The sequence below is a fragment of the Lepidothrix coronata genome, unplaced genomic scaffold (genome assembly GCF_001604755.1).
Source record: "Lepidothrix coronata isolate B3197 unplaced genomic scaffold, Lepidothrix_coronata-1.0 Scaffold330, whole genome shotgun sequence".
In the NCBI taxonomy this organism is placed as follows: Eukaryota; Metazoa; Chordata; class Aves; order Passeriformes; family Pipridae; genus Lepidothrix; species Lepidothrix coronata.
This window is the reverse complement of record NW_016690510.1, coordinates 347,742-359,718: the sequence shown is the minus strand read 5'-3', so window position 1 is coordinate 359,718 and position 11,977 is coordinate 347,742. Positions and strand designations below refer to the sequence as shown.

The 11,977-nt window shown below is 70.0% G+C and overlaps 2 protein-coding genes across 3 annotated transcripts in view; one reads left to right on the top strand and one right to left on the bottom strand.

Annotated features, from left to right (window-relative positions):
- The first annotated feature begins 616 nt into the window (after positions 1 to 616).
- On the top strand, positions 617 to 4,804 carry AOC1 (amine oxidase, copper containing 1). The gene is made up of 4 exons (XM_017838292.1): positions 617 to 2,159; positions 2,700 to 2,988; positions 3,650 to 3,782; positions 4,065 to 4,804. Exons 1-4 carry the CDS (start codon positions 617 to 619, stop codon positions 4,341 to 4,343), a joined length of 2,244 nt encoding a protein of 747 aa, XP_017693781.1. The 3' UTR covers positions 4,344 to 4,804.
- A 1,603-nt stretch (positions 4,805 to 6,407) lies between these two features.
- KCNH2 (potassium voltage-gated channel subfamily H member 2) overlaps positions 6,408 to 11,977 on the bottom strand; it is a 24,272-nt gene continuing 18,702 nt past the window's right edge. Inside the window, exons 8-14 of one of the 2 annotated variants that reach the window (XM_017838290.1) lie at positions 10,955 to 11,154; positions 9,900 to 10,152; positions 8,586 to 8,779; positions 8,116 to 8,215; positions 7,777 to 8,022; positions 7,224 to 7,401; positions 6,408 to 6,786 (exon numbers count right to left, since the gene is read on the bottom strand). In XM_017838290.1, coding sequence (XP_017693779.1) covers positions 6,543 to 6,786; positions 7,224 to 7,401; positions 7,777 to 8,022; positions 8,116 to 8,215; positions 8,586 to 8,779; positions 9,900 to 10,152; positions 10,955 to 11,154 — 1,415 coding nt within the window. In that variant the 3' untranslated portion in view covers positions 6,408 to 6,542. Of the gene's footprint in view, positions 6,787 to 7,223; positions 7,402 to 7,776; positions 8,023 to 8,115; positions 8,245 to 8,585; positions 8,780 to 9,899; positions 10,153 to 10,954; positions 11,155 to 11,977 lie in introns of those variants that run through there. The other variant, XM_017838291.1, reaches the window with a different exon arrangement.

The window sequence follows — 11,977 nt, the reverse complement described above, 5'->3', positions numbered from 1 at the left end:
GGCCGGGGGTGGTCCCTGCGGGCACTCCTTGGGGGCACGGGGGGGGTCTCCCCTTGCCCACCCCGGTGGGTTCAGTGCCGGGTTGGGGTTCAACAGCCACCCTGGGGGGGGCACGGCCCCTGTCCCCGGGTCTGGGGGCTCTGGAGGGGAGGGGGGGGCAGGTTTCCAGGGAATCCCCCCACGGTGCCCTCGGTTTTCCTGGCGGTCATCTCAGGGTGTCCCCAGTTGGTCTGGGGTCTCCCTGTGGTGTCCCCAGGGGTCATCCCCAGTGTCACCGGGGTCAGCCCACGGTCCTCCCGATTTCCCGGGGGTCAGCCCACGATGCCCCCCAGTTTCCCTGGGAACACCCCCTGGGTTTCACCAGGGTTGTCTGTGCTGTCCCTGGTTTTCCTGGGGGTCAGCCCGTGGTGTCTCTGGTTTTCCTGGGGGTCACCCTGTGGTGTCCCTGGTTTTCCTGGGGGTCATCCCGTGCTGTCCCTGGTTTTCCTGGGGGTCATCCCGTGGTTCCCCCAGTTTTGGTGGGGTGCTGGCACTGCCGGCGGTGGCACCGGAGTGGGAGGGCTGGGCTGTGTGTCCCCCCCCCCCAGTGCTGACCCCCCTCTCCCGTGTCCCCAGGATGTGGTTTCTGGGCGTCCCCTGGGCGCTGGCCCTGCTGGTCAGCGCGGCCCCCCCCGGCCCCTCGGCGGCCCCCCTGGACCCCGCGTCCATCTTCTCGGACCTGTCCCCGGAGGAGCTCCGGGCCGTGCGGGCCTTCCTGATGGCGCGGCCGGAGCTGGGCCTGGCCCCGAGCCGGGGGGGCCCCCTGGCCAAGAACTCGGTGTTCCTGGTGGAGCTGCTGCCGCCCCCCAAGCGCGCTGCCCTGCGGTTCCTGGCGCACGGGGGGCCGCGGCCGCGGCGCGAGGCTCGAGCCGTCGTGTTCTTCGGGGCGCAGGCGGAGCCCAACGTCACCGAGCTGGCCGTGGGGCCCCTGCCGCGGCCCAGCTCCTACCGCGCGCTGGGGCCCGGGAGGGGCCGCGCCGTGCCCTTCTGGGCGCGGCCCATGACCCAGCTGGAGTACGAGCTGCTGCACGAGGCGCTCGTGGCCGCCCTGGCGCCGCTGGAGCCGCTGCTGCGCGAGGCCACCGGCTTCGGCTTCCGGAACTGCTCCGCGCGCTGCCTCACCTTCTCCGACGTGGCGCCGCGCGGGCTCGGCCCCGGCGAGCGCCGCACCTGGCTGGTGATCCAGCGCTTCGTCGAGGGCTACTTCCTGCACCCCGTGGGGCTGGAGGTGCTGCTGGACCACCGGGACCCCGACCCGCGGCGCTGGGCCGTGCGGCGGCTCTGGTACGACGGGCGCTACTTCGGCTCCGTGCGGGAGCTGGCCGAGCTCCACACGCGGGGGGCGCTGGCCCTGGCCCGCCTGCCCGAGCCCCCCGCCCGCCACCTCTTCTCCGGCTACGAGCCCCGCGGGCGCTTCTTCACCGGGACGCCCACCGAGGTGCACGGCGCCAAGGTGTGCGAGCCGCAGGGCCGGCGCTACCGCCTGCGCGGCAACCGGCTGGAGTACGGGGGCTGGAGCCTGGCCTTCCGCCTGCGCTCCTCCGCCGGCCTCCAGCTCTTCGACGTGCGCTTCGGCGGCGAGCGCGTGGCCTACGAGCTGAGCGTGCAGGAGGCCATCGCCTTCTACGGCGGCCACTCGCCGGCGGCCATGCAGACCAAGTACATGGACGCCGGCTGGGCCATGGGCGCCTCCAGCTTCGAGCTGGCGCGCGGCGTGGACTGTCCCGAGACCGCCACCTTCCTGGACACCCACCACCTCCTGGACGCCGACGGCCCCGTGCGCTTCAGGCACGCCCTCTGCGTCTTCGAGCTGCCCACGGGGGTCCCCCTGCGCCGCCACTTCGACAACGACTTCCAGGGCGGCTTCCACTTCTACGCGGGGCTGGAGGGGCGGGCGCTGGTGCTCAGGACCACCTCCACCGTCTACAACTACGACTACATCTGGGACTTCCTGCTCTACCCCAACGGCGTCCTGGAGGCCAAGGTCCACGCCACCGGCTACATCCACGCCACCTTCTACACGCCCCAGGGCCGGCGCTACGGCAGCCGCGTGCACAGCCACGTCCTGGGCAACCTCCACACGCACCTCGTGCACTACAAGGTGGACCTGGATGTCGCAGGTGAAGGGCCCTGACAGCTCTCGACCCGCCCCGGCCGTGGGGAGGGCGCTGGGAGGGGGAGCTGGACCCATGGGGCGTTCCAGGGACCAGGGGGCCTTGTCCCTGAGGGGGGTGGTGCTACCTGGACATCACCTGGACCCTCTGGTGATGACCACCCTCAATGGTGACATCTCCGTGGGGTCCCACCCCTCCACGGGGACATCTCTGCAGAGTCCCAGTCTTCCATGGTGGTGGCATCTCCTGGGGCCCCAACCCTCCATGCTGGTGCATCTCTGGAGGGTCCCAGCCCCCCATGATGGTGGCATCTCCCTGGTTTCCCAGTCCTCCCTGGTGGCACCTCCACTGTGTCCCCCCCTCCGTGGTGGTGGCATCTCCAGGGGGTCCCAGTCCACATCCTTGGTGTCATCCCCACAGCGTCCCACCCTCCATGCAGCACGTCCGTAGGGTCCCACCCCTGTGCGGTGACACCTCTGCGGGGTCCCGTCCCCGCCCCGGGGGGCTGTTCCGCCGTGTCCCCCCCACCGAGCCCCCTCCCCGCAGGCACCGGGAACAGCTTCGAGACGATGGACATTCGCTTCGAGAACATCTCGAACCCCTGGAGCGCGGGGGCCCGCGTGGTGCAGCCGTGGCTGCACCGGGAGCCGCGGCGCCGGGAGCGCGAGGCCGCGCTGCCGCTGGGCCGGGCCCCGCCGCGGTACCTGCTCTTCACCAACCCGCGCCGGCGCAACCGCTGGGGCCACCGCCGCACCTACCGCCTGCAGCTCAGCTCCCACGCCGGGCCCGTCCTGCCCCGCGGCTGGCGCGAGGAGCGCGGCGTCACCTGGGCCAGGTGGGCGCGGGGGGCCCGTGGGGGGACGGGGCTGCCCCGTGGGCTCTGGCACCCCGGCTCTGTGCCGAGTCACCGGCGTCACCCACTGCTGTGGGCACGGTGCCTTTCCCCCGGTCACACCTTCCTCTGGTGGCACTTCCCCCTTGGTGACGCCTTCCCTTAGTGGTACCTACCCCTGGTAGCACCAGACCTCGATGGCACCTTGCCTCACTGCCACAGTCCCCTGGTGGCACCTTCCCTTGCTGGCACCTGACCCCCGGAGCCCCCCCGTTCCTGCCGTGGCCCCCCAGAGCAGGCAGTGGCCTCGCCCGTGGGCTCTGTGGTCCCAGCCGTGAGTGCCCTGGCTGAGGGGGACCCCAGCCTGCTGCAGAGGGGACGTGTCCAGTGACACCCCCAAGCTTGAGAGCCCCTCAGGAGTCGGGGAACCCCCCTGGAAGTGGGGTGTCCCCCAGGGCTGGGTGGACCCTTGAAGCTGGGGAGCACCCAAAGCCAGGGAACCCCCGAGCCCCCTTGCCAACCCCATGTCCCCATAATGTGACTGGGCAGGGGGTGGCACAGCAGGGGGGCCCAGGCAGGGGTGGGAGAGGGACCCCCCGACTGGAACACCCCCAGCACGGGTGGGTGCCACGCCCAGGCCGACTCCACCCCCTCACCCGTGCAGGTACCACCTGGCCGTGACGCGGCGCCACGAGAACGAGCCGAGCAGCAGCAGCATCTACAGCCAGAACAACCCCTGGGACCCCCCGGTCACCTTCGAGAGCTTCATCCGTGACAACGAGACCATCGAGGACCAGGTGACACCGGGGACACAGCGCTGGGGGCACGGGGGGGTCCCATCTCCTGGGGGGGCCCAGCTTTGGGGGCTCCCCAGTTCCAGGGGGCTTCCCAGCTCCAGGGTCTCCCCCACTCCCATGGGGTTCCCCAGCTCCAGCGTATCCCCAGCTCCTGAGGGGATTCCCAGGTCTCGGGGGCTCCCCAGCTCTGGGGGGTCTCCCCATTTCCCACTGGTGTCCCCAGCTCCCGTGGGGGGGTCCACGGTGCCACGGGCCCCGCTGACTCTGCGGTGTCCCCCCCAGGACCTGGTGGCCTGGGTGACCGTGGGCTTCCTGCACGTGCCCCACTCCGAGGACGTCCCCAACACGGCCACCCCCGGCAACGCCGTCGGCTTCTTCCTGCGCCCCTTCAACTTCTTCGACGAGGACCCGTCGGTGGCCTCGCGTGCCCCCGTCATCGTGCGCCCGCTGGACCCCCCGACCTGCTCCCGCCTGCAGATCCAGCGCTGGACCCCCCCCAGCCCCGGCGCCTGCGTCCACCCCGAGCCCTTCACCTACAACGGCACCTACCGCCCGGTGTGACCCGGGCACGGGGACACCGTGACACCAGCCCTGGGACGGGCCACGGGCCACCACCCCCTCCGAGCCCGGCACCGGCACCACGGGGACACCGGGACGCTGGGGGGTGGGACTGTCACTCCATGTCACACGGTGCCATGTGCCAGACCATCACATGGTGCCATGTGCCAGACCATCACATGGTGCCACGGTAACGTGTCACACACGTGTCACTTGGTGCCACGCGCGCCGTGCTGGGCTCGGTAAAGGTGGTGTCACCTCGTCTGACCCCCGCACTGGCACCGTGTGGGACACCAGTGCCTCTGGGACACCGTGGCACGGGACGTGTCACCCGGTGCCTCACGGTGCCATACTGCACCTGTTGGGCTCAGCAGAGGTGATGCCACCCCCTCCATCGCCACGTGGGACACCAGTGCCACTGGGACGTGTCACACGGTGCCCAGTAAAGGCAACGTCACCTCCTCTGTCCTGTCTCTGCCACTACCGGGACGCCCCGCCCCGTCCCTGGCTGTCACGGTGTTTGATCACAGTGGCATTCGAGGTCACTGTGTGTCCCCCCGTGGTTCTGTCCCCTCCCCGGTGACACACAGAGCCCGGGGGTCTCTGTCCGCTTTATTGGGGACACCTACGGCGGGGGTGACATGCAGGGGTGACACGGGACAAACACGGCACACGCTATGGGGTGGCAGCCCCCCCCCGCCCCGTGTCCCCCTCCCTGTGCGTGGGGTGCCCACGATGTGACACCCGGCTGTGCGGGGGGAGCGCCCGGGGGCTCGGGGGGCTCTGGGGGTCCCGGGGGGCTCCAAGGGGACACACAGCCAGGCGGGGAAGGCACACACGTGCCCCCACCCCCCAGCCGGGACACGGACGGGGACACGCGGGGGGACACACACGGACCCCCCGAGCCTGCCGGCGCTCACACACGTGTGCGGGGGGTCCGGCAGGGGGGTCCCGGGGGGGCACATGGCAGGGACACACAGACACACGGATGGGGGGGCGACAGACGTGTCCCGGCACGGCGGGACCCCCCGACACACACGTGAGGTCCTGGGGACAGGACGGGGGACACACCTGTGCACACACCCCCACCGGCCCGGGGGGTCCCGGGGGGCTCTGGAAGGAGGAGCAGGAAGAGCAGCAGAGTCCGGCAGTCCGGGGCAGGGGGACCCCGGGGGGGCCGGATAGCGGGGGTCCCCGGGGTGCGAACCCCCCGCCGGCACTGGGGGAGTGTCCGTGGGGGGCAGCGGCCGGAGCCCCCCGGCAGGTCAGGGCCCAGGGGTGGGGGCTCCGGGGGTCCCTTGGCTCCAGAAGTCCCACGGCTCCGGGGGTCCCAGCTCCCGGGACAGGGGAGTTCCATGTCCCGGGGTGTGGGGGTCCCACATTCCAGGGTCGGGGGTCCCAGGGCTCTGGAGGTGCCACGTCCTGGGCGTTGGGGGTCCCACATGCTGGGCTCAGGGGTCCTGTGGCTCCATGGATCCCACACGCCGGGGTCCGGGACTTCCAGGGGTCCCAGGTCTCAGGGTGTGGGGGTCTGAGGACTGTGGGGGTCCCAATGTTCCAGGGTTGGGGGTCCCAGGGCTCCGGGGGTCCCACGTTCCAGGGTCAGGGATCCTGTGACTCCAGGGGTCCCAGGCCATGGTGTCCAGGGGTGCCGGGTCTGGGGGTCCCACATTCCGGAATCTGGGAGTCCCGTGGCTCCGGGGGTCCCACGTCCTGGGCTTTGGGGGTCTCACGTGCTGGGGCCCGAGGACTCCAGGGGTCCCAGGTCCTGGGGTCCGAGGGCTCCGGGGGTGCCACTTTCCGGGGTCGGGGGTCCCGTGGCTCCGGGGTCCCGCCGTGCCCCGGCGCTCCCATTAGCTGCCGGGGTCGGAGCAGTGTCTCTGGAGCGGGGGGGTCCCCGGGGGGGTCCCCGCGGGGGGGGGCAGCGCCCCGGGCAGCGAACGGCGCCGAGGGGGGGGCGGCTCCAGCAGCAGCACCACGTCGGGGGGGTCCGGGGCACGCGGGGGGGGCGGGACCTGCCGGAACCGGGGAGGGGGAGAGTAGGGGGGGATCGATCGATCGGGGGACCCACACCCGGCACCAGGAACTCCGGATATCCCCCCCACCCAGCACCGGGACCCCCAGTGGGTGACCCCAACCCACAGAGGGGCTGGATAACAGGGTGATGGCCCCCAAAACGGGGTGCACCCCAAACCTGGGGGCTCAGGGGTGACCCCAACCCACAGAGACTGTGACAGTGGGATGCCCCCCAAAGCGGGTGACCCCAACCCCGGGGTCCCTCACCTGAGCGAGCGGCCGGAGGGGGGTGATGGGCAGGGGGGGCTGCAGCGGCCCCGGGGGGGGCTGGTGGGGGGAGGTCACGGTGCTGTAGGCGGGGGGCACCAACACCTGGCGCTGCAGCAGGTGCACGATGGACGAGATGTCCGTGCTCAGCCTGGATTCCAGCCTGGAATGTCCATGGAGAGCGTGGCCAGGCCGGGACGAGACATGGGACCCCCAACCCCATCCCTCCCCCAGCCCCCCAGGATCCCCAGAGCTGCCCAGCACCTGCCCCTGCACCCCTGGGGGGGGGCACCCTCCATCCCACCAGGTGGTTTAGGCACCTCAGGATGGGGCGGGGATCCCCCATTTCCCCCCTCCTCACTCAGGGCTCTACAGACCCCCCAAACTCCAGCACCCCCAACCCCATCCCTCCCCCACCTCCCCCTGCACCTCTGAACCCCCTCAAGGTGTGTCAGAGGGCTCAGGTAGGGGCGGGGGTCCCTCATTCCTCCCCTTGCACTCCGGGTTCCCCAGACCCCTTTGGGGATGGTCAGGGGGCTCCCTTGGGGTCTCACTGCCCTAAAACCCCCCTCGGGTCACACCTGAACCCCCCAAAATTACCTGTTGAGCTGTTTTTGGAGCAGATCCAAGCGGGATTCCAGGTCGGAGCGCTGGCGGCGGGTCAGAGTTGGGGTGGGATTTGGGGGGGCCCCGTGGGAACAACGGGGGAGCTCCTGGTACTGGCGGGCCCGGGTGTCCCCCCAAAAACTGAAGATGTTGGAGACCCCCGAGAAGGCGCCTGGAAAAGGTGGGGGGGGGTTGGGGGGTGAATGGGGTGGGACGCTTAAGGGGGACTGAGAGAAGGATGGGGAGGATGGGGAGAGGGTGTGGGGGCTTTTGGGGGGGGCTGTAGAGCCTTAAACAGGGAGGGGAGGATTGCCCCCCTCCCCCACCCCGACCCCCCCCATGCCCTTCTGAGGGGGTGCAGGGGCAGGTGCTGGGGGAGATGGGTTTGGATTTTGGGGAGTGTCTGCAGAACCCCCAGTGAGGAGGGGAGGAACGCGGGACCCCCCACCCCCCGGGGGTGCCGGGGTTTGTGTGGAGTCTGCAGGACCCCGAGCAGGGAGGGAAGGAACGGGGGACCCTCCACCCCACCCCGAGCCCCCCGACCCACCTGAGAGGGGGTTGCACATGTCACTGCCCTCGCGCTCCTCGGGCTCGGGGGGGGCCGGGGGGGCACTGCGGAAAGGGGACAGCGCCGTGGCCCCCGGGGGGGGCGCGGGGGGCTCCTCCTCATCGCTGGAGCCGCAGCTGGAGGGGCTGGGGGGGTCCCACTCGGCCGGGCCTCGGGGGGCGCCGGGGGCCTGACCCCCCCCATTGCCCTCCCGCAGCGCCCGGGGCTTCTCGGGACTGGGGGCGTCTGCGGGGACAGGCGGGGTCAGGGCCGGGGTCCCGGTGACCCTGAGGTCACCCCTGGGGTCCCGGCGCCCGCCCGGCCCCCCCGACCCCCCACCTTTCTCGGGGCGCCGGCGGAAGGACAGTTTGCGGCGCCGGAGCCGGGAGAAGCCGCCGTCCAGCTCGTCACTGCCCGGGGAGCCGGGGATCATGTTGGTCTGCGGGGACAAGGGGCACAGTTGGGGGGCTGCGGGACCCCCCCGCTTTGTCAGGAGCCCCCCAGCTTGCTCAGGACCCCCCAGGGGTTGCTCAGAGTCCTCAGGCTTGCTCAGGACCCCCAGATCACCCGAGACCCCACAGATTGCTCAGCCCCCTCTAACTTGCTCAGGATCCGTCCCCACACTTGCTCAGGACCTCCTGGTTTGCTCAGGACCCCCACCAGCTTCCTTGGAGCCCCCTTCTTTGTTCAGGACCCCCCAACTTTCTCAGGAACCCCCAGTTTACTTGGACACTCCAGCCGGCTCAGGACCCCATGACTTGCTCAGGACCCCCCCACCTGCCCCCCCGTCCCCCCGGGTCCCCCCTCACGTCGCGCAGGTTGAAGGTGATCTCGAGGGTGCCCCAGAAGCGGTCGGAGAACTCGGGGTACATGTCGAGCACCTCGAGCAGGTCCTCGCGCAGGATCTTGTGCAGGTCGCAGTAGGTGAGTGCCCGCACGTCCGCCCGAGACTTCCCCGGGCGCGCGTGGAGGTGCAGCGGCTCCCCGAAGGTGTCGTTCTTACCTGGGGGGCGGGGAGGGCCCGGGAAGTGACTGGGGGGGTTCCGCGGGGCTGGGGGGTCCCGGGGGCTCTGGGGGTGCTCGGACTGTCCCAGCCGCACACGCGGGTGCAGCAGCTCCCCAAAGGGGTTTGTGCCAGGCGGGGCAGCCCGGGAAAGGGGAGGGGTCTCTGGGGGGTCCCGAGAAGGGCAGGGGGGACTCTGGGGTCCCCGAGAAGGGGTGGTCACTGGAGGAGCACCTAGTGGGTGCTGGGGGGGATCCCAGGGGCTCGGGGGTGCAGCAGGTCCCGGCACTGCCCCGGCTGTTGGTCTTACCTGAGGGGGCAGGAGGGGCACTGGGGGGTCCCCGACAGGGGGGACACCCTGGGAGGTGGAGGGTCACTCCAGGACAATGGGGGTTCACCAGGACGAGCAGGGTCAACATGGGTTGCCCCCAGCACTGTGGGGTCACTGGGGCTGTACCCCAGGCTGGGGGGACCCCAGGAGGTGAGGGGTTATCTCAGAGGTACTGGGGGGTCCCCAGGAGGTGAGGGGTTATCTCAGAGGTACTGGGGGGTCCCCAGGAGGTGGGAGGTCACCCTGGGGTGCCTCCAGTACAGGGGGTCCCTGGGAGCCTAGGTGTCTCCATGGGGACACTCGGGCTGTGCACAGGACCGGGGGGCTATGGGGGCAGTGGGGGGTCCCCAGGAGGTGGGGTGTCACACAGGGGGTACCAAGGGCTGGGGGGACCCTGGGAAGCACTTGGGGTGCTCCCAGCGCTAGGGGAACCAGGGGAGGCAGGGGGCCATCCCATAGGGTACTGGGGGGGTCCTCGGGAGGTGGGGGTGTCACCCATGGGGCATTGTGGGACCCCACAATGCGAGGGGGTTCCCCGAGGGGCATTGGGGGTTCTCCAGGATTGGGCAAATGCCTCATGGGGCACTGGGGGACCCCGGGGGGGGTCACTCGAGGGGGACTGGGGGCACCCCAGGCCAGAGAGGGTCCCCCATGGGGCACTGTGAGGTGCCCAGGAGGTGGGGGCTCACCCTGGGGGCACCCAGCACTGGGGGCCCCTGAACACAGTGGCTGCCCCGGGGGACCCCCAGGGGACACCGTGGGACCCCCGGGTCGCGTCGGGGGTCTCACCCAGGATGGCGACGACGACGTCCCCGCGCAGGATCTCGATGGAGCCGCGGGAGATGAAGTAGAGCGCGGTGAGCACGTCCCCCGCGTGCACCAGCGTGTCCCCGGGGGGCGCGTGCGTGGTCTTGAACTTCATGGCCAGCGCCCGCAGGCAGCCCTTGGTGGCCCCCCGGAACGGGGCACAGTTCTGCAGCAGGCTGCGGTTCAGGTGCAGGCAGATGTCGGCCTGCAGGCACTCGGGGAACCCCTTCAGCACCTGGGGGGGCACAGGGGTCAGGGGGGCACAGAGGGTTTGGAGAGGAGGTCACCACGTTCATGGGGATGCTGTTGGTCCAGGACCAGGGCTGCTGGAAGCACTTCCCGAGCAATGGGGGGCTGAGGGTCATGGGGGATTTTAGGGGTCCTTGGGAAGTTTTGGGGGTCCGCAGGGGTGTCCTGGGGGGGTTCACTGCACTCATGTCAATGCCACCGCTGTAGGGCCGGGCGTGCTGGAGAGCTCGAGGAGCGAGGGGCCAGGAGACTGTGGGGGGTGCTGGGGGGCCCTGCTGGGTTTGGGGGGTCCCGGGGGTCTCACCGTGTTCATGTCGATGCCATGGCTGCAGGACCAGGACTGCTGGAAGCGCTCCCTGAGGAGTGGGGGCCTGAGGGCCATGGGGGGTTTTAGGGGTCCCATGGAGGTTTTGGGGGCCTGTGGGTTTTGAGGGGTCTCACTGCATTCATGTCAATGCCATTAGTGCAGGACCAGGTGTGCTGGAAATACTCCTTGAGGAGTGGGGGGCTGGGGCACCATGGGGGGTTTTAGGGGTCTTTTTGGGGATCCCAAGGGGTCTTGGGGGTCTCACCACGCTCACGTTGAAGCTGCTGGTGTAGGACCAGAAGTGCTGGAAATACTTGTCGAGGAGTGGGGGGGCTGGGAGGCCATGGGAGTTTGGGGGGGATGCAGTGGGTTGCGGGGGTCCAGGGAAGGTTTTGGGGGTCCTTGGGGGATGTGGAGGTTTGGAGGGGCTGTGGTGGGTTCCAGGGGTCCGTGGCGGGTTTTGGGGTCCCGGGGGTCTCACCGCGTTCATGTCGATGCCGTTGGTGTAGGACCAGGCGTGCTGGAAATACTCCTCGAGGCGCTGGCGCAGCGGGTTGGGGATCTGGTGGAAGCGGATGAACTCGCGGACGCGCAGCATCTGCGTGTGGTACCGCGCCGTGCCCGAGTACAGCCGCTGGATGATGGCTGACACGTTCCCGAAGATGCTGGCGTACATCAGCGCTGGGGAGGGGGCACGTCAGGGGGGGCTGTACCCCAACACCCCCCCACCCTCCGCTGCCACCCCCGGGGTCCCCGTGTCCCCGGGTGCGGGCGCTGGGTGATGCAGACACGTTCCCAAAGACGCTGGATTACATCGGTGCTGGGGAAGGGGCAGGTCGGGGGGGCTCTGCACCCCCAAACCCCTCCAAACCGCCCCCCACCACTGCTGCCAGGGCTGAGGCTTGGGGTACCTGTTGGCATGGGGGTCTTCACTGTCACTGGGGATCCCCATCATCATGGGGGTGCCCAATGTCATAGGGGTCTCTATCAGCACGGGGTGCCCATTGTCATGGGGTGCCCATTGTCACTGGGGATCCCCATCATCATGGGGGGTCCCACCATCACAGAGTCCCCTTTGTCACAGGAGTGCCCACCAGCACAGGGGGGTGTCCATCAGCACGGGGCACCCATCACCGCCCAGGGTGCCCACTGTCACAGTGGTCCCCATCACCACAGGGCTCCCCACCATCATGGGATCCCCATCATTGTGAGGGTCCCCATCATCACCAGGGTGCCCACTGTCACTGGGGTCCACATTGTCACGGGACTCCTCATCACCACGGGGGTCCCCATTGTCGTGGGGGTTGCTCAGAGTCACCGGGGTGCCCGTCACCAAGGGACTTCTCAGACCCCCGAGCCCACCCACCCACCAGCACTGACCATGTCCCCAAGTGCCACATCCACAGGGCTTTGAAATCCCTCCAGGGATGGGGACTCCACCCCTGCCCTGGGCAGCTGTGCCAGGGCCGGGCAGCTGTTTCAGGGAAGAAATTTTCCCAATATC